Source organism: Malus domestica, chromosome 05 (assembly GCF_042453785.1).
Source record: "Malus domestica chromosome 05, GDT2T_hap1".
NCBI classification, from domain to species: Eukaryota; Viridiplantae; Streptophyta; class Magnoliopsida; order Rosales; family Rosaceae; genus Malus; species Malus domestica.
The window spans coordinates 37070645-37091446 of record NC_091665.1 but is presented as its reverse complement, the minus strand read 5'-3'; the positions used below and the strand labels follow the sequence as shown (position 1 = coordinate 37091446).

At 36.8% G+C, this 20802-nt stretch overlaps 3 protein-coding genes across 4 annotated transcripts; all 3 read left to right on the top strand.

Moving 5' to 3' along the window:
* The first annotated feature begins 6627 nt into the window (after window positions 1-6627).
* On the top strand, window positions 6628-10807 carry LOC114825254 (uncharacterized). The gene is made up of 6 exons (XM_070821923.1): window positions 6628-6727; window positions 8105-8350; window positions 8435-8498; window positions 8728-8812; window positions 9373-9492; window positions 10648-10807. Exons 1-6 carry the CDS (start codon window positions 6628-6630, stop codon window positions 10690-10692), a joined length of 660 nt encoding a protein of 219 aa, XP_070678024.1. The 3' UTR covers window positions 10693-10807.
* LOC114820039 (uncharacterized) lies at window positions 10761-14384 on the top strand. Its single transcript, XM_070821922.1, has 3 exons — window positions 10761-12997; window positions 13094-13490; window positions 13595-14384. The coding sequence occupies exons 1-3, from the start codon at window positions 10761-10763 to the stop codon at window positions 14348-14350; spliced, it is 3390 nt and encodes a 1129-aa protein (XP_070678023.1). The 3' UTR covers window positions 14351-14384.
* A 524-nt stretch (window positions 14385-14908) lies between these two features.
* On the top strand, window positions 14909-20504 carry LOC103452701 (uncharacterized). 2 transcript variants are annotated; one of them, XM_070822678.1, is made up of 7 exons: window positions 14909-15065; window positions 17558-17838; window positions 18032-18269; window positions 19288-19506; window positions 19619-19717; window positions 19804-19884; window positions 19986-20504. In XM_070822678.1, the coding sequence occupies exons 3-7, from the start codon at window positions 18060-18062 to the stop codon at window positions 20298-20300; spliced, it is 924 nt and encodes a 307-aa protein (XP_070678779.1). In that variant the 5' UTR covers window positions 14909-15065; window positions 17558-17838; window positions 18032-18059; the 3' UTR covers window positions 20301-20504. The 2 variants fall into 2 exon arrangements, with proteins under 2 accessions (XP_070678779.1, XP_070678778.1); XM_070822677.1 differs by lacking the exon at window positions 14909-15065 and adding an exon at window positions 16686-16803.
* Window positions 20505-20802: the final 298 nt, after the last annotated feature.

The following is a 20802-nucleotide window of genomic DNA, read 5'->3' as shown; positions in this document are numbered from 1 at the left end:
TTTAGATCAAGACCCAATAAACCCAACAATTAGCTAGTTCAAAAAATACATACTTGAGCATAAAAAAGCATGTATATGCGGATTATATATGGGAAAAATGGTTTAATTATTAGTATGCTATAAGTACTAAAGGGTTCTTGTTTTTGTTAGATGAAAATAAATGATGAGTGAGAGTTGTACCCAATAAAATTCTTAAACGAAAGAGTGCTACAATAAACAAAAGAAGTGTGATCAGAAGTAGGAACCTGGTTTTCTAAAAACCCTAATGACGACATATGTAGAAGAGAGAGAGAGAGGGAGAGAAAGAGGGAGGGAGAGAGGGAGAGAGAGAGAGAGGCAGAAGGAGGACTTTGGAAGCAAAGGACTTAGAGGGATTGCTGCTTTACCTCTGCTTTCTCTCTTTGCCTGTTGGGTTTCAAGTTTGGCAAGATGAACTGTGGCGAATGAATTTGTAGAGACACTATATTTGGTTACAACTTAGCTTGGCAATTGGTCCATCTTTCCAAATTATATTACCAAAATGTCTCCTTAACTTGAAAATTCAAATCAATATGTCCATGAGAATTGTTATTGGCACTCCAAAATTCTCATTCTACATTCCAAACTTTCTATATTTAGAAAGAAAAATACCCTTGTGAGGAGTGTATAATGATATTTTTGAAGTATCAATAATACTTCCCATATCCAAAATGCCTTCTTAATGACCTCCTCCCTCTAATCCTCCTCCTTTCCTCCCGTCTCACCTGCCCCCTTCCCCCCCCTTCCCCCCTTCCCCTCATCGTTTCAAGTATTTCCGTTTATATATGTCTTTGTTTTTCGAGTTTTTTCTGCACTATTTATAAATAATTCTTCATCTTTTTTACATTGTTGATTACCTGTTCATAATTTTTTTTTTCCAAAAGAATAACAATTAATCACATTGATATTCATCTTGGTCACTTTTAATACGTGTCCTAGGACGCAGAGAAGTCCTCGATTGCTCCTAGTTGTGGTGAAGCTACAGAGGAGCAAAGAGGGGCGACCGCCCCTCCTCTCGACGGAAATCAAGCCTAGGAGTAGTGGTTGCGCTCCTCTGGTTCCGTCGGAAGTAAGCAATCCCGTTTGGTTCTCTAGGCAAAGAAAAAAAAAATTAGTAGAACGGTGCGTTTTGGTTTCTAATAAAAGGTGTGATAGCAGGGACCATGCATTGTTTTGTCGTTTAGTAGCACGTGATCGTCGAAGCCTTAGCATTAACATCCTTCTATTCTTCTTTCTCGTGGGATTTTTGAATGATTTCAAAGTTGGATTTTTCCTAATAATTTCGATATGGAATTGGAACTATGCATGCTAGTCAGATAAATATTGGTTTACGCTTTAGTAGGTAAAATATTTTTTTTCAATAAACAATTGCGCATCATCAATATGTTTATACTAACACATTCGACGTACTTATGCACCCATTACATATGTATAATCGACCAAACCACATCTATGTACCCAATTATTAAATTCGTCATAGAGTACAAGAATTTCATTTTATTTTCACTAGTTCATCATAGTGTGGCAGTTTGTAATTAATATTAATAAATTATGAACGTCGTCATTATTGTCTACCATCTAAAAGGATTTGGTTGTTTACATTGTTTTTTAACATTGCACCCATTTAAATCCGCCCCGTCTCCCACCAATTCCTGGCTTCGCCATTGTGTATACTGGTAAATTTTAACGCTTACATGTTAAAAATGTAGGTTTGGGAGCACATGGAATTGCAGATATGCAAAGTGGTCCATGGTCTGTAATCTTAATGCCTAATCAGTACGCGAAGATCTCCCAATATTCATGCATGCTACACGGATGTAAGCTTTGAATTATTGGGGTATATATGTCATTTCAAGAGAACCCTACAAAGTTTTGGTGTCTTATTGCATGCAGCGACTGTTAACCACCCTGCCCTTTTGTCTGCAAACCCACCTCTCTGGATTTTGCTAAATTTGGAAAGCTTTTTAAAGTTGTGAGAGCCAACCAAGCTTCCTCGAAAATGAAACGAATGTATGTGCATATTGAGTTTTAGATAAGTGCATTATTGATTAGTGTTAATAATGTACTCGGCTTAGTCATTAAGCATCATATATATGAAACTTCTGCTTGCTAACCCAACGCACCATTAATCTGCAATTAACCCTTTGAAGTCATCAGTCACCTTTTCTTTGGCACGTATAAGTGAGTCACAACTTTGATGAATTATATGAAGTTGTTCTAATTTTTTGTTTTGCACACCTATATGCCTATTAAGGGGACTAGTTGGTGGTTTCGTCACGACTTTACCCTTCCGAGAGCCGAGAAGACTTATATAGGCATTTTAGCCTCTTTCTGTCCAACATCGTGTGATTTACCAATGCCAGGAATTGAACCCAGGACCTGCCGTGTGGAATACAGACCTGAAATACGTCCCTATTATATATAAAATGCTGACAGGGCAAATAATTAGATATTTTATCCCATGAATTTTTTAGTGTGATGCTCACATTGATGTGGTGTTACTATTCTGCTTGTGTTACACGTACTAATATTATATAATAGGTTTATTAAATATCAACTATATCGTTCACTTTTTACCAAAAAAAATATATCATTAACTTATTACACGTAAATCAGTAATACCACATTTGTGAGATAGTAACACTCAAAATTATATATTAAAGTCGCTAGATTAAAATGTTCAAATCTTTTGAGAAGGAAAAATAGAGAGTACTAGATAAAATGTTCCATTGATTTTATGTCACTCTAGTATGCCCCTTGTTATAAAATGTTATGAAAATAATGCATCTACTAGTTAATTTGTGTGTGGGTGAGATAGAGAGAGAGAGAGGTTGTAATTAAAGTCGTAATTGGGATGTGAATTTCAATACCTTTTTACATATGTGACAGCAAAGTAACACTAGTCATAAACTACCTATTTAGGATTCAGCTGGGAAGAAAAGCAAGTGTCAATAAAACGATGTTGGTTGGTCCCAAACCCCGCCGCCCCTCCTCCACCCACTCCCCACCCTCCTCACCCTCCTCATGAACCTCCTCCCCCGAAATATATTACACCCTGCAATGAGAATATAATCATTTTTCTTCTGTAATAAATTGATGTGCAGGGACAGGGAGGTCAGTTTATGGAGTCCACCTTCATTGCTCAAAATGTGACCGTCGGATCAGAGCCATATACAGAAAGAAGAATTAAGAATGTCGTTTTCCTAAAATGGAACTGAGTTTTACGTCCCCTTCATCATTGATATTTTTGTCTGAGATTCAGTCCTCACAGACTCACATGGACTTTCGCAGGCTCAAATATTAAACAAATTAAGTTTAATTATTTGTCATCTACGTGCATGCATGTGGAATTTTGACTGGAATTATTTTCACATATACAAAATTTTGTTGCGGCCATACAAGACCAACAGTTAACACCTCCTGAAAAGTCATGTGAACACATGTAATAGAGGTCAACAACATTACTAATTAATATTGTAATTAGGTTTGTCCATAAAAATAAAACTAAACATCCTACAAAACTGAATGAACTAATTAAAAAAGCAAAATAGAGCCGGTAAAAGAATCAAGGGGGTAAGAGCTTCAATAAAGTATGAAATGAGAGACGTAGATTATACGTAACTTAATTTGGGGTTCTTGATTTGGGTTTTCGATCTTGTGGTCTTAGGCTTTGAATCATTTATGTGGTGTTTTGGGACTTCACCTGCTCTTAGGTTAAAAGAATGCATGATTAATTGTTTATCTTTCAAATTGATCGTTTCTCTGTAAAGTTGTTTTAATTGATGTTGGGCTTGTTTGGAAGTGTTCTAAAATAAGCGTTTTGGTGAATTTTTTTTTGGGTTTCAAAAGCACTTAAAGTGCACCATGTAAGATACACCAGTTATGTGCTTCTTGTAGTAATCACTTAAAATATTTTTTCAGGATAAAAAACCTGCAGCTGGTAGATTCTTCTTATGTGTAAATCAACTGGATCTCATTCACTCGACATTAGTCATTGCATGCGTCCATTGCATGTATATAGCATGGTGAGTACAAATAAAATTTTGTTGATATTTTTCTCGTCATCCCATCGATCGTAAGAAATAACAATAAAATAATGAAGAAAATCAATAGATCAGCAGCCTATAACATTAAAATATATGTTACGTACATTGCCTTGAATTGGACACATCAGAGAGGGCATACGATTAGTTGCATTTATATATATACAAATATATACAAACTACTCCATAATTAGCTTACTTGTTTGATATTTTCTTCTTCAGTCTTCAGGAGCAGCCAGTTACAGGTATTATCATCATCTTCAGTCTTCAGGAGCGGCCAGATGCAGGTATCATCATCATCATCCTCATCATCAATACCGTCCCTTGTTCTTCTTTCTTCTTCTTCTTCTTCTTGTGTAAAAGTTAGATTCATATCCTTAGATAATTTGTAGATCAAAATATGATGCAAGATTGAAATCAATGGTTAACAGCCAGCATGTTCTACTTCTTCTTGGTGTGAAATTCAGATTCACGTGATAAGTAGAAGTTTGGATCAAAACATGATGTAAGCTTGAAAATGGATTTTAGTCCTTTGATTGTATGTCCATGTTAGCATCTATGTTCCAACTCAATCTTTTTCTCTCCATGGTTTATGGTTTTCATTTTATTACCTAATATACCCACATGTTCAAAATGGCTTGTTTATTATTTTTTTCCCAAAATTTTAGGAATTTATCATTTTGCTAGTTTTCATATTAATTCCTTTACGAGGCTGTTTATCAGATTAATTCTCCAATAATATACAACATTTATTTTTCTCCACCTAGTTCTTAAGAACCTTTCAACCAAGACACGAGGTAGTAGATAACGGTCGATATATAAAAGATAAATATAGTAAACTGCAGCAGTTGCCTCCAAATAGTAGCATAGATGTCTTAAAGGTCGTCAACTCTTGAAAAACTTTCCCTATACACTGAGAGTCTCAATATTGGCTTGTTCAGAAATGACCTAGAACAAGACAATGATTGGTACTGTATGTTCACATGGGGTAAGGTTGGTGTAGGACACCCTATGGCTGTGTACAAGTAATACGATTGTGAGTACCCTATGGCTGTGTAGGGATACTCTATTGGTGTAGGATACCCTATGGAAATTTTAGTAGTGAGTATAAAATTGTGTTTTCTTCTTCCTTTTTCTTTTCTTTGATTCACGAAGGGAATCGAACTCAAGATGATTTATCCATACATATGTACTAAGATGGCTATGGTGTTGCACCAATGTTAATATTGTTGGAAAACCAGGAGTATATATAATATTAACAATTTTCCTAGATTACTAACAAATGTTAACATGATACCTAAGGCAGCCATTGCAGAACAAGAAAAAAGATATCTTCTACTCATTGAAAGACTTAATATTCTTAAGTGATGGAACCCAATAAATAATTAACGCAAAATTTTTCTTTACGAGTAGAGAGTCCTTATATAGATCAACACTCACCAACTTCCCTCTATCATGGAGAGTTGGTTTTTGTCAGCTAACAACAGTTTCATCAAATAAGTGGGATGTAAGTTATCTCCACAATTGTTATCCTTATTTCCTTAATAATAGGAATCAATTTTTTCCACATTTGCAACTTACGTCAAACTGTATTTTTACCAAATACATTTCGTTCTTCACTAAATGATAGTTTAGTCCAATTAAGTTTCTAACATTCTGCTACTTGGATGTAAACTAATCATTTAATCGAAATGTTATCACAATTACAATATTGACTCCTTAGTGATCACATCCAGTTACACGTAACTTGCTTCCCACATCTACCAGTATCAGTTCAAATGTCGAACTCTAGGAAACCATGTACAACTCATTGGCACATGCACTATAAAATCACTGTGATTTGAATCTAATCTGTATGATGTCAAACTTTCAATGAACTTAACATTCATTTTTCTATGAATCAATTCAATCAACTTTATGGATCATCTTTGGATAATCACAGTTCCCTTTACTGAATTGAAAATCATATACCACTTTGTGATATATAAGCTATATAACTCAGAATAATCATAAAGATTCAGCACATGCATATTTATTACTGCAACTCAATCTTAAACCATCACTTCATAATTGTAATGGCGTACTGACAACCATGCAAATACATATAAATACACATTCATACATGCAATTCATATAAGAGTTTCTTACTCCCACTTTTCACCATATTCCAAAGATTTGTGCACCAAGTTCACAGCACCAAAGCTAGTGTTTCTTTTGAGCCTGCCTTCCTCCTGAGCACATATGGAAATTAGTTCGTCCAGTGACCATTTTTCCTTCTGTGTGTTGTAAGTGATCTTCAGTTGATCAAATGATTGAGGTAGAGAAGTTAATGCCATATGAACAACAAAAGCATCATCAATCGAGACCCCCAAGTCCTTCAATGTTGTTGCAGTGTCAACAAGCTTCAGAACGTATGTGCTCCCTTACACCTTTGCCTTCATCAAATTTCATTTCGGCTTTCTCGGACTTTTTGAACTTTGCTCCAATTGAATCCATAAAATCCTTAGCTTTGTCACATGCAGGTATCCTACCTCTCAGAGTCTCACTCATAGTTCTTTTCATCACCATGAGCGACATCCTGTTGGCTTTCTACCACTTTTCATGCTTCAATCTTTGCTCAGCAGTCGAAGTGTCAATCAGCAGTGCAGGTTCATCATCTCTCAGTGGTAAATCGAGATCCATCAAGCCCAACAAAATCTCAATGTCTTGTTTCCACCTTTTGAAGTTTCCCCCATTGAGAGGCTTGATCGACGAAAGGCTAAGTGCAGATGAGGTTGCTAAGACAGCCAATTAAAACATTAAATACAATTTTAATTTCATGCATCACTTACACATGTTTATATATCCCCTTTAGGTTAGAAATGTAAACACCCCTTCAAAGTAATCATGTACGTTCGGACCACTTCAATCATCTTTTATCACATATATATCAAGTCTTTGGACAAGATAATTACAAGATTATACAAGGAATGATTCATTGAAACCTTACGCATTTTATATATTCTTTCCTTTGGAAAAGAGTATTGTGGATGCAAATTTCTTCCTTCTCGATCTTGGACGATTTTGCACCTACAAAACAATTAACACCTTAGGTTAAGGCCAAGAGCCTCACGCGCTCACGATGAATGGGGGGGGCTTTGGCCGAAAAACCTCCGATGCCAAAGTTAGAATTTAGAAAGAAAGAGTGTTTAGAGAATTTTGGGATTTTTGCCAAAGTGTTGGAATGGGTTTTTGGTGGAAATGGGAGCATATATATAGGGATAGGAGGTGGCTTAATTTAGCAATTAATATATTAATTAAGAATAATATATTAATTGGTTAATTATCAATATAAAGGGAATGTTTTTATGACTTTCATGGCATGATCAGCTAATCAATCAAATAATGGTTGAAAAGATTAGCTAACCAATGTAAAAAAGGCAAATTGTGGTAGGAAATCAAAGGGAATGGCCGGCCCCCATTTTGGAGAAGGACCAACGGCTTTTAGGGTGATTTTTGGCTTTTAATTGATAATTTAATTGAAAATTAATGAGTTTATTAGGTAATAATCCCATTAATTTGTCAATTAACTCAATCTATGTGGAATATTTGGTAGGTTATAGAATGGTTATTTAATTATTTGGCTAGGAAGGAAAGTGAGGTAAAAATATATGAAATGAGATAGGTTTTGAATTGTTGCCTCTTTTGGAGCATTTTTTAATTGGTTGAGGATGATTACCCACTACTTGCGCGTAGGAACTAGTACAAAAACATGTTTGCGCGACGAAAACTTGCGCGACGCATTAAATTACGTCGCGCAAAGCGGTTTTGCGCGACGTAGGTATACGTACGTCGCGCGAAACGGCTTTGCGCGACGTTAGTTTGCACGACGAAGAACTACGTCGCGCAAAGCCGTTTTGCGCGACATATGTATACCTACGTCGCGCAAACTAACGTCGCTCAAAGCCGTTTTGGCGCCAAACCCTAAGAATTTACCGCTTTTTTCTCACCTTTGCGCGACGCATGCCCATCTACGTCCCGCAAAGTTGTTTTGCGCGACGTAGTCCTTCGTCGCGCAAACTTTTGGCGCCAAACCCTAAGAATTTACCGCTTTTTCCCACCTTTGCGCGACGCATGCCCACCTACGTCGCGCAAAGTTGTTTTGATCTTGAATGAGCTTTTCCTACTATCAACAGTATTTCGCTTTTCAGTATGTGTTGTTTATCTTTTCTTTTTCAAACTCATTTGGGAAAACAAAAGCTTAACAGGAACTGCACGCTATGCTAGTTGCAATACCCATTTGGGAATAGGTAAGTAGAGATTTACTGTTTATTTAATTTTGTTAGAAACGTTTTGACTATCTTTTTTTCTCATTTTTGGGTTCATTGTTCTAGATCAGAGTCGTCGGGATGATTTGGAGTCACTTGGATATGTTCTTCTGTACTTCTTAAGAGGAAGGTATGCCATAAAGTCGAACCACTTTTCTGAATGAGAATTTTATATTTTGAATTATTTTCCACTCCAGTTAGGATTCTTGCTGATTTACTTTTATTGGTGAAACCGATGCGTTGGCTATTGCAATTTCATTTTGATGACAAGCACTCTTCGCACAATGTTTTGACCAGATATCTGGGTACTCCTCTACACTATTTTTCGGCCTGGCTGATTAATTGGTTTCTGCATTTAGCTTTCCTTGGCAGGGTCTAAAAGCTGCAACAAAGAAGCAAAAATATGATAAGATTTATGAGAAGAAGCTATCAACTCCCATTGAGGTATGTGCATCTTGTGGATAGGAGGATCGTGTTTAGAACTCAATCCAACATGGCTGACTTGTTGAATGCATGAGTTCCGATTTTAAGAATTCTTATCAAGAAGTATGCAATTATAAAACAGCTTCCAAATTTTTTTGTTTTTGTTTGTTTTGTTTGTTTGTTTTTTTTTTTTTTGCTTTTTCTTTCAGGAGGGGGGGTTTACTAATTTCTTTTGGAAGCTTTCCAGAGATCCATTACAATCGAGCAAGAATTTATGATGCATCCTTTTTCTTTCAGGAGGGGGGGTTTACTCAATCGTTCTAGTCCACAGGATAGCGTGTGCTTGTTTCTTAATTCTGTTGGGGTGTTATAACTATGAAGATAATGTTGTGTACTTTACCGTTCTAGTCTATGCAACTTTGTTATTTAATTCTGTGGTGACCATAGTGGTTGACATTTTGAAACTCTGTGCATAATAATTATGGTTTGCATTTCGACCACCACAAATAAGTTATTTATGGTTGCAAATTATATATTTCAAATGTATACTCATTTTCCCTTCCTTTGTTTGAGAGGTGCAGGTGGCTGAAAATGTGAAGTTGATTTCTCAAATCACAGATGTTTTTAGGACTCTTCAAGATTCCCCAGTAGAGGATATCCGTAATCCAAAGCAATCTAGCATAAACAGTTCAGTATGCTCGGTAACTCTCTATCTCTCTCTGTGTTGTGTGTGCATGCAGTGATCTGGTTTATACGTGTACACATGTGAAGCAATTTATTTTTGAATTTTTTTCACTTGTTACTGCCTTTTGTAATCAACTTTTTCACTGTCATTATATACTCTGATTGGTGATGACAGAGGCATGGCTATTGTATCTCATATAAGAGGAGAACTAATAAAGGAGAACTAAGGAGAACTAAGGACTAAATTAAGAGATAGATGCGTAAAGTGAAATAAAGGGTGCATAAATCACTTTATATTAAAATGAAGTCTAAGAGAAATTTAACTACATTTGAGATGTCACAGTGTACATAAATCACTTCATTTTCTTCGCTAAATTAATTTTGATTAATTTTATCTATTTTATTTAGGTTTAGTAATTATTGTGATTTAGTTTATTTGTATGCACATATTTTTGTACATCACCTACAAAATTATTTTGTGTTGTACGAAGTTAATACTACTTAACTTCGTACCCTTTTCTCAGGAAAAGCTTAGTTTCCCGTTTAAGAATTAGTTGGATTTCGTGCATGGATGCGAAAGCATGACTGCGGTCCAATTAATTCTTGAATTGTCCCATTTTTTGGACAGTTTGGGAATGCCCTAGTTATGTGTTGTAGTTTGCGGTCCACGGATTAGGTTTCGATAGTGGAAATTTTGGTAACATTTCCTAATGTTCTTTGAGTACACGGTGGATATTATGTATCTACGACGTGCACTTGAAGAACTGTAAGGAGATGCTGCCGAAATTAGCCCACGTCGAAATTTAATCCATTGGAATCGTAAATTACGGCACATAACTGTGCATTCTTGAATGGGATAGGGCCCTGACCGGAGGAATAAGGTGACAAGACAATAGTTTTCATGTCCTAATCTGTCTCATAATTTGCTTCAATTGTACTTAATTCCAATTTTTGAATAAAATGAATGAATGCCAGCAACGGTGTAGATTTTCAATGGCATCCAAATTCATATAGTTTAATTAGTTATATCTCCATTTACCTATATACCTATTCATTCCAATTTTATATGATCGCTGGATGCAAAACTTTTCTAGATATTATTAGTTGCAGCAGTTGCATCTCTTAAAGATCTTTACAACTTTTTTCTCACTGGTTCACGGTGGATTTTGTAGTTACTTCTTGAGCGTGGGGAAGCACGAAGGGTTATTCCTTGGTAACACATTTATAAGGATTCCGTTGTAGACGTTGTTGTAATTCTTGTACTTTTATTCGGATTGCAGACAAAATGGACAAACAATGGATACATAATCATAATAGATGTGCTGTTGAGTACTTGGATGGAATACATGCGTTCATTGAATTCGCAACTAGACACAACCTAGGTTCAACTCATATCCGATGTCCATGTAGGAGGTGTAACAACTCAATGTGGGAGACATTCGAGAATGTTCGATTTCATTTAGTAAGAAATGGGATGTTGGAGACCTATACTACTTGGTATCATCATGGAGAACGATTAGACCAAGCTTCGTCTTCATACGTGACACGAGTGGAAACTGTTGAATCTAATGTGGATCCTAATGAACAAGTTATGAATATTCTAAATGACGTTTATCCATATGCCTCGAGCAACACCAATCAGGAAGGGGGAGAATGGGGAGATGACGACCGTCCAACCATGGACAGTGAGGCATTCAAAAACTACGAAAAACTATTGAAAAATGCCAAGCAAGAATTATATCCGGGTTGCGAGAACTTTTCAGTGCTCACAGCAATTGTGGAGTTGATGCATGGTAAGATCAAGTTTCGTTTATCAAACAAGTGTTTTGATTACTTTTTGGGAGTTATCAAGAGGATGCTTCCAAAGGAGAATTGTTTACCTGAAGATCATAAAAGGGCCCAAAAAGTGTTGAAGGGTCTCGGATTGGGGTATGAAAAAATTCACGCATGTGTAAATAATTGTATATTGTTCTATAAGGAGAACAAAGCGTTGGATAAATGCCCTGTCTGCAATGAGCCGAGGTTTAAAATGACATCACAGAATAGAAACACCAAGATTCCACAAAAAGTAATGCGCTATCTTCCGTTGAAGCCTAGATTGCAGCGATTGTACATGTCGATGCATACCGCAACCGACATGAGATGGCATAAAGAAGGACGGGTAAATGATGATGTTATGAGGCATCCTGCAGATGGAGAGGCATGGAAAGAATTTGATCGGATGTACCCTGATTTTGCAGCTGACCCGCGCAACATCAGATTGGGACTTGCCACCGATGGATTTAATCCGTTTGGGGTGTTAAACCTAAAGCACAGCACTTGGCCGGTCGTCGTGTTTCCTTATAATTTGCCACCTTGGAAGTGCATGAAAAAAGAATACATGATGTTGACTCTATTAATTAACGAAGATCCAGGAAAGTCCATTGATGTTTATTTGCGGCCGTTGGTTGATGAGCTAAAAGATTTATGGGAAAACGGTGTTCGTACATATGATAAATATACTGGGCAGATGTTCACCATGCGAGCGGCAGTGATGTGGACAATAAACGATTTTCCTGCATATGCAATGGTTTCTGGGTGGATGACTAAGGGTTATTTGGCATGTCCAATATGCAAGGATAACGTAACATCATCTTGGCATGCAAGAAAAGTTTGTTATCTTGGTCATCGTAGATGGCTCCCTTGGGACAACGAGTGGCGTCAGAACGATAAAGCCTTCGACGGCACAAAAGAGACTCGGCTAAGACCAAGAGAATGGTCCGGAGATGAGATTTTGGATCAGTTAAACCGTTTGGAATTTGGTCATTTCGGCAAAGGGGTCAGTAACCCCAGACCAACTACACATCTGAACTGGACGCACAAGAGTATGTTATTTGAGCTTCCGTACTGGTCAAAGTTAAAATTGAGACACAACCTCGATGTTATGCATATTGAGAAAAATGTGTTTGACACTTTGGTCGGGACAATTCTAGACATTGAAAGAAAAACAAAAGACACGATCGAAGCTCGCCTCGATTTGGAACGAATGGGCGTTAGGTCATCTTTGTGGATGAAGAATGTCGGTGGTACGTTGAAGAAAGGCCATCCTTTTTTTACAGTTAAGCCGAATGGGAAGAAAGAGTTTTTCAACTTTATTTCTTCTGTAAAGTTTCCAGATGGGTATGCTTCCAATATCTCGCATTGTGTGAACGTGAATGGGTGTAAATTTCAAAACATGAAGAGTCATGACTGTCATGTGATACTCCAACGCCTTCTTCCAGTTGGTATTCGACACTTATTGCCTCTTGATGTGGTGAAACCAATCGTGTTATTGTCGAGATTTTTTTCGCAGTTGACTGCAAGGTGTTTGAGGAAGTCAGATGTTAAACAATTGCAGGACGACATTGTGAACGTCTTATGCAAGTTCGAACAGATATTTCCCCCAGCTTTTTTTACAAGTATGATTCACGTGATGATTCACTTGCCAGATGAGGCATTGCGTGCCGGACCAGTGAACTGTCGATGGATGTATCCAATAGAAAGGTACTTAATTAAGCGTCTATATATATATATATATATAACATATTCATGATCAACGAACGCTTTGAATAATTTGTAGCATACCTTTTATTTGTGCAGATATATTGGTGAGTTGAAAAAGTCTGTTCGAAACAAGGCAAAGCCTGAAGGATCACTTGTGGAGGCATGGGTCGCATATGAGTCACTTACTTTTTGTGCAATGTATCTTGAAGATGTTGAGACAGCTTTCAATCGTTCTCAACGCAATAATGACGGTGGTGTCAGAAAAGAGAAACTGTCTGTTTTTTCCCAAATTGCGCGACCATTCGGCGATCCTGTAAAAGAAGAATCGTTTACCAAAAAGGACATGGAGGTAGCGCATTGGTTCATACTCAACAATTGTGATGAGGCTTTGCCATACCTTGAAGAGCATGAACAATTGATGAAGCAGGAACATCCTTCACATTTATATGCCAAGAAGCACCGTGACTTGTTTCCTTCGTGGTTTCACGCACATGTAAGTTGTATGTGGTTTGAATTGAGCATATTTTCCAACTTGTTCATGCCCGTCTTTAAATTTGGTTATACTAACAAGTTAACTTTTTGTATATGTTATATTAGATGAACAAATTGAAGGAATTGAATTCACCCTCTTACGATGGAGAATTATATAACTTGGCGAGAGGACCGCTTCACGTTGAATTGTTCTCAGGTTGTCATGTCAACGAGATCAAGTTCTTGGGGGCAACACGTGATGACAAGTTGTCTACTCAAAATAGTGGTGTCCATGTCCCGGGTGCGGGTGACAGTGAAGACATTGATTTTTATGGCAAACTAACTAGTGTAGTACAATTGCTTTACAAAGACAGGTGTCAAGTGATACTGTTTAAGTGTCTTTGGTTTGATACAAACCCACATAACCGAACGAGTGTTAAGCGAGACCATGGTTTACTATCAGTAAACACTATGAGACATTGGTACGATGAAGACCCATACATTTTGGCAACAATGGCGAAACAAATATTCTATCTAGACGACCCTAAAGCTGGCAATGGTTGGAAAATTGTTCAAAAGATTGATCGAATAGGGCTATATGATATTCCAGAACAAGATCATGATGACAATTACGATAACGTCGCTGACCAACAGTTATCATCTTCGATAGAAATTGGTGAAGAAACACTCCGGGATACTAATATTGTCCAAGAACCGTTTGACGTAGTTGGATTTCCTGAATTCGAAATATCAATTGACCTTGGTGATCTACCAGAATACAATGCACCAGAAGAGGCAAACGAAGATGAAGACGAATGGGAATCCGGAAATGATAGTAGTGAGGATAGCGAGAGTTATTATTGTAGTTCGGATGATGATTAATATAAACTTGTAAAGAAAAATCGTGCTTTTTCGTTTATAACCGTCAAAAAGTTTTGTCCCGTTACATAATCTCTGAATGGTTGTTTTTTGCAATTTTTTGGCGTCTGCGATCTCGAAGCATATACAAACAAGTTTGACGGTTGGATAGTTGAAATTAGTTTCGTACAATGCGTTTCCCATCAAGTTCAATGGTATATATATTTACTAAGTTGATTTTAATTTATTTATTTTGTACTTATAACACTTAAGAAATTTAATGATATATATGTAAAAAAAAAATTATTGTGAGTTTTTATTAGAAAAATATATTATTGTGGGGTTTATGTAAAATAAATTTGAATTTGAAAGAAGTAAATAGTAATTTTTATAATATTAAAAAAAAAAAAAAAAACCTTGCCGAAGTCTTAATGTCGATGCGCAAAACTACTTTGCGCGACCTCAATTTGTATACCTACGTCGCGTCTGATGTGATAATTTTGGCGCTCCAATAGTGAAAAATAGGCGCTTGTTTTCAATTCTCAAGTTTGGCAACCTTTTGAACCCCCAAATCTCGCTCTTCCCGTATACCTCTCTCTTCCCACTCACTCTTTCTTTCCCGTACGTAGACCTGTATCTCTCCCTCTCGCTCCTTCTTTCCCGTATACCTCTCTCTCCTCTTCACAACCTACAACCCCCAAATCTCGAAGCCGACGCGACATAGGGTCCCAAAATCAAGGTAAAGGTTTCTCATTTTCGAAGGGTTTTTGTTATTTAGGGTATAAGGTCAAATTGCATGTTGATTTCTGAGTACTTTGTCGAAATCTCCAGATAAAATTGGATATTGGTTCTGATTTGATAGGGTTTCGGATTTGTGAGGGTTTGAGGTTATGTGGGTCTGTTGAGATTACACCAAAAGTCTGCACAGTTCACCGTTTAGGGTGTGAAATTAAAGAACCACATATTCGGGATGGGGCTGAATGAGATTGGCACACGGTCTTGTACTTTTCAGATTAGCTTGTAAATTTCTTATTAAGGTAAAAAATGCTGAAAAGATTGATTATTTTCATGCTGGAGTGTGACTGTTTAGGAGATGGGATAATCGAAATGCTTTTGCAGTTGATTTTAGTATAGATCCACATTTCAGTTTCGGTTGGCCTGGTTTCCCTTTCTCTTCTGGATTTCGGAATCAAACAAAAACTATGAAATTTGATTCTTGATGCACTTTACCGGAGAGGGTTCAGATCTTGGAGGGAATATGAGTTTAGCATTTGCCCAGCATATTCCTTTTCTGCCATCTCTTATTTAGATTTGTGTAATTGGTTGGCTCAAAGATGGTTTACAAGGCAGGGCTCTATATTCATCTTAAGATTGGTCCATATATTTGTTCATAATGGAATTTTGGGAATGATCATTTTCCTCGGCAGTTTTTTGTTTCGTCAATGAATTTCTTTTTGAATGTTTCTATTTTCTTTAGGGGGTTTCCAGTTTGGCTGAAGTTTGTTCCAGGCATTAGCTTCAGAACAAATAATTTGAAAAGTTGACAATTTCAGTCATTTGTCTTAATTAATCAATGATTAGTTTTTTACATGCCCCAAAAATTTTAATTTTATTTTCGAGCCCTGATTTCATATTAGGCGCCTTATCTTCATTTGGATTGTTCTGTCTCATATTGGAATCTCAACTTCTACCTATGTAAATTCGATTTCAAGTTTTTTAGTTCATCAGCACAAACAAGATCATGAGCATTTTGGTAGCCTGCAGCTCTCAGTTCTTGGTATTTCTTCTTACACATAATCTGGTTGAATTTTTTATTTTGTGGGTTTGGAAATTCAAGTTTTTTTTTTTCTGCAATTTATATTTGCATTGAAGTTTTTGAACTATTGTATTTGGTTGCCATTATGATTACTTATGGACTATTTCGCCATATGTATTTGCTACAAAATGTAAATTTATTTTAAATGAAACATATTGAAGTCCTCTGCGCATTTGCATAAGCTATTGTGTGTTGTTAAAAGAGAGAGGGCATCTAGCATACAACACACATGCCATGGGTGTACAACTAAGTATGCCATGGAAGGATTTCTGGATTTCTTCGATGGCCTCTCCTTCAGACAAACCTCTGCATTTACATAAATTTTTAGATTGCAGGGTCTAACAGCATCAAGCATATACACCGTTAGTAGCTATAGATTTATTTTTCAAATCATTTTGGAAAGGAAAATTAATGGATGGTAGAAGTAAAACTGAAATTGAAAAACACCGAGGTTAAACATGTACAGTTGAAACTGTACCATTTGTATAATTTTTTGTATAAATTAGGGTCACATGGCTTCACCAACCTCATAGCATTAACATTTTGGCATTTTACAAGCAATAGAACTATGGAAGACAAATATGAGGCATCCTCAGGCATCTAAGGTCGTCAACAAGGACATAATATCGCACTTTGTTCTTCGGCTAGTTTATTGCAGAACGTAAGAACTTGTAACATTTTATTCTCGTAAAAGATTTCCTTATTATATCTTATTTTATGTTGTTAATTTTTATTTTATGTTGTTAATTTTTATTCTGCATTTTAGAAATTTTCCTTTTGCTTATTTAATTGGCATTGACTTGCATATAGTATTCATGCATGTTAGATGTATTCTGGAAAATCTTGTTCTTTTAGATAGTTGTTGTGAAAAACCTGTATTCTTGTTCTGAAGAATGAGCCCTGCATATGGCTTTTCTAGATTTGTAGGAAGTGTTAACTTTTCACAGGGGATTGAAACTAGAAAACATTGGATGCACATACTTATATATGATATGCATGATTGCTTAACCCACTGCCTCGAGCTATTACGGTATTACCTTAGATGAGAATTTTACTTCAAAAGACTTAAGCAGTGCAGGACCCGACCATTTAAATACTGTACTTTTGAGCAGTTGCATTATAACCCACATATCCCATGTAAAGTTTATTCTAAACTTTTCATGAGGTGGAACAAATCAGTGAAAAAATCTATCATTTTTGCTCACAAAATACACATACTGCCACGGTTTAACTAATTTGATCTTTCTATAGTGATTCTCTTTTAGGGTTTGTTCAGATGCAAGAAAGGATTAGTTTAAATATTCTTGTATTGATATTATTGCTCTAATTACTTATATTACTTTGGTTGCTATTTTATTAGTTTCAAATGCAAGAAAGGATTAGTTTCTAATGTTATATTTTTATGGTTCATAAAGTGTATAGATGTCGCAGTTGATTACTCGTCGTCGGAGTGTGTCCAATGCAGCTCCTGCATTATCAGCATCTAGTGCTCCAGGCGTGAGTGCTCCGTTGATTGGGGAGCTTACACCCCTTACGGAGGCTACTCCTACAACGTCCCAGGTGCCCGTATCATCAACGTCATCAGTGTCAGTTGAGCCCCTCAGTGCACGGCGGCCTCATCGGCGCTGCCACGAGCCGGAGCCTTCTGATCACACTTCCTCGTCCTCCAGAGTCGAGGATGGGGCCTCCCAACCAGGTAGTTTTTTTTTCTAATTCTCACTATGTTGCATTTTTTTTTCATTTCAAAACTATTACTTTTATGATTGTGAAAATGTGTTGCGGGTTGTGAATTACTGTTTTAAGGTACTTTTATGATTAAGGGAGGTTTTGCCAAATTTTCTGTACAAATTTAAGCTTAGGGTTTTTACCATTTAAGTTTTTTTGGGCAGCTAAAAAAAACACCAGGGGGCCAATCGAATGTTGAAGGAGCTACAGCTTGTACGTATGTCTGCCTCCTTGATCAAGATTGCGTATGATGAGCGACATCGTGGAGCGGTTACCTCACAGCAGCATAACAGCGTCGTTAATTGCTGTGGTTTTATTATTAGGATTTTTTGTCCTATGCGGTGGGAGAGTTGGGCAAAAATTCCCGAGGAGACGAGGACCCTGGTGCGAGACAATTTGGAGGTGAGTATATTAATTTTTAGCAAAGTCAACATCTTTCTCTGCTTAAACTAGTGCAGGGCCATCATCTTGATTAGTAAAGTCAAGATCTTTCTCTCAATTTCTATTTGGTTGCTAAGAAAATGTAGGGGGGAAAGAGAAATCAGGTGCATTTCATTGTTTTGCACCTGATAGCCGAGTGTTGTTGTGATGAATAATTTGGTCATGTATTTTGCACACTCTTCTTCTGTTCATAATTGGGAGCAGGTGTGGTCATTTAGTTTTGGTTAATTTCAGTGATTTGCGGCACTGTTCTTTGTTGTCTGAATGCTTCCTGGGAAGGAAATTGAAAAATAATTCCGTGAACCATTGTTAAAATAATGATTATGTTGATTAGGTGGAAGGATTACTATCTTATCTGATGCATATTTATGGGTTTTTAGTTTTGGTCTACGTCCTTGCTAAATGATTTATGATAGTGTTTAGGTGAGTATGCATGCCGTCTCTAGTACATTGCTTTGCTTGTGTTGTGCATCAGTTAACCTGATCCATAGTATCCACCGGTTGAGCAGCATCATGATACCTAAACATTATGCCTATACATGCTGTTTTGTTTTAATCATTAAGTGCTTCTTGGGACTGGCTATAATAATCAAGTAATCGATCTTTTACCGAGCGAGTCCTATGTATGGTTCTTGACTTTGCCTCAATTTGATAGTGAATTGTTTTTAGTTGTTGTCCTGGTTTTATTTATTAAAGTGAACTACGAAAGCAGCCTTAAATAGTCGAGTTAAATCCTTTGTTGAGAAATTGTGCTAAGGAAAGGAATTTGATAAATAATTTGAGTGTTAACCTTATGGTTTGAACATTAAAGGTTTGATACTGCTTTCCGAATATAAACATTATATTGTTTGCTTCCTAACAAATTAAGATTCTAGTTATTTTTGTAAACCGACAAACTTTATCAATATCTTATAAACTAGTTGTCAATTATTCTTATACATGGTCATTTTGTTTGTCATTTTGTTTTTCATATTTGTAGGTCGTTTTTGAAATGGAGGACATATCCCCTGAGGTCAGTGCCTACTTAGAGGAGACCTTAGCAAGCCGGTACAAAGATTGGAAGAGCGCTATTCACACGCATTTTCAGCTATGGGAATCTCCGGAGATTGCTTGCCTACAGGGTTGCCCACGCGAGTATAAGGAGCGGCGAGAGGATTGGGAGTGGCTCTGCACACATTTTACTTCACCAAAATTTTTGGTATGTACATAATACTTTAATAATAATTTATTGTTTTTGTTATTTTATTTAAGCTTTTTTTAATAATTTCTTTCAAATAGTCGCACTAACATATATATTGTATGTTTAACAGAAGAAATCTGCTGCTGGCAAGAAAGCTCGGGACTCAAAGACACTTCTCCACCATTCTGGTTCGAAGCCCTTTTCGTATAGGGTTAAGGCACGACGTGAGGTAAAAGTATATTAATTTTGAAATTTTATACAATTTATTTTATATTATTGATTAATAAAATTTTCTTAATGTTTTTTTTTCTTTAGGAGGGTTCTAAGTTCCCACAGATTGACTTGTTCAAGCATGTTTACGTTCATCCCAACAATGAGAATAGTGACCAGCTTTATGTAAGTATATGTAATTGTTATTTTTCTTATTTTTATGAATCGTTCAAATATTATTTATATTTTGTTATTAAACATTATATGTTTTTTCTTTATTATTACAGGGTGATATGGTGGAAAAGAGCACTGCTATTCTCCAAGAAGCAACATCGCAGCTTCCCCCAGACACCCCGATCGAGGACGTCATTGTACCCAAGGATGCAGATGTTCAGATCGTGACTGAGGTCTTGGATCAGAAGTTCGGTCGTCGTCATGGTAAGGTTGTTCGGTGTACGGGGAAGGCGGGGGTTCGTGAAACGGGTGCCTCTTCTTCCAGATTGTCCATAGGAGAGGTCAATTCCTTGAAGGAGGAAGTGACAACCCTAAGAGGTCAGGTTGCGGCCCAGGGCGACCACATTAGGCCCATGATGAGAGGATGAATATGATTGTTCAGGCCTTAGCGATGTCCGGCCTCCAAATCCCGACGATGCCAACACCTAATGTTGCTCCACCTTCGACTTCCCAGCCATTTTGCCCAGACGATACCGAGTAGCATGATGTATTAAACTTAGAAGACTTGTAGTTTTTTATTTTTTTGTTCGGACAAACGTACATTTTCATATATTCTATAATTATTTACTTTTTCTTGGTTTATTAATTATTTTTTAGAGTTTAATTATAATATTTATTAAAAATTAAATTAAAAAATATAAATGACAAAAAAAAAATAAAAAATAAAACTTTGCGCGACGCAGTGCCTACCTACGTCGCGCAAAGATACTTTGCGCGACGTAGATCCTGCGTCGCGCAAACCCTTCCTTCACTGCCTTCGCGCGACGGTTCTTGCGCGACGAAGGTTCGTTTGGCTAAGTTTTGGGCGACGTATTTTTGACTTTGCGCGACGACGGTCCTACGTCGCGCAAAGTATTTTTTGTACTAGTA

Coding starts and splice junctions, on each gene's coding strand:
- LOC114825254 (XM_070821923.1), top strand. CDS start 6,628: ATGAGCGACATCCTGTTGGCTTTCTACCACTTTTCATGCTTCAATCTT. Junction 8,813..9,372: donor AGCTATCAACTCCCATTGAG/GTATGTGCATCT, acceptor TGAGAGGTGCAG/GTGGCTGAAAATGTGAAGTT. Junction 9,493..10,647: donor TAAACAGTTCAGTATGCTCG/GTAACTCTCTAT, acceptor TGGATTTTGTAG/TTACTTCTTGAGCGTGGGGA.
- LOC114820039 (XM_070821922.1), top strand. CDS start 10,761: ATGGACAAACAATGGATACATAATCATAATAGATGTGCTGTTGAGTAC. Junction 12,998..13,093: donor TGGATGTATCCAATAGAAAG/GTACTTAATTAA, acceptor TTATTTGTGCAG/ATATATTGGTGAGTTGAAAA. Junction 13,491..13,594: donor CTTCGTGGTTTCACGCACAT/GTAAGTTGTATG, acceptor ATGTTATATTAG/ATGAACAAATTGAAGGAATT.
- LOC103452701 (XM_070822678.1), top strand. CDS start 18,060: ATGTTGAAGGAGCTACAGCTTGTACGTATGTCTGCCTCCTTGATCAAG. Junction 18,270..19,287: donor TGGTGCGAGACAATTTGGAG/GTGAGTATATTA, acceptor TCATATTTGTAG/GTCGTTTTTGAAATGGAGGA. Junction 19,507..19,618: donor TTACTTCACCAAAATTTTTG/GTATGTACATAA, acceptor TATGTTTAACAG/AAGAAATCTGCTGCTGGCAA.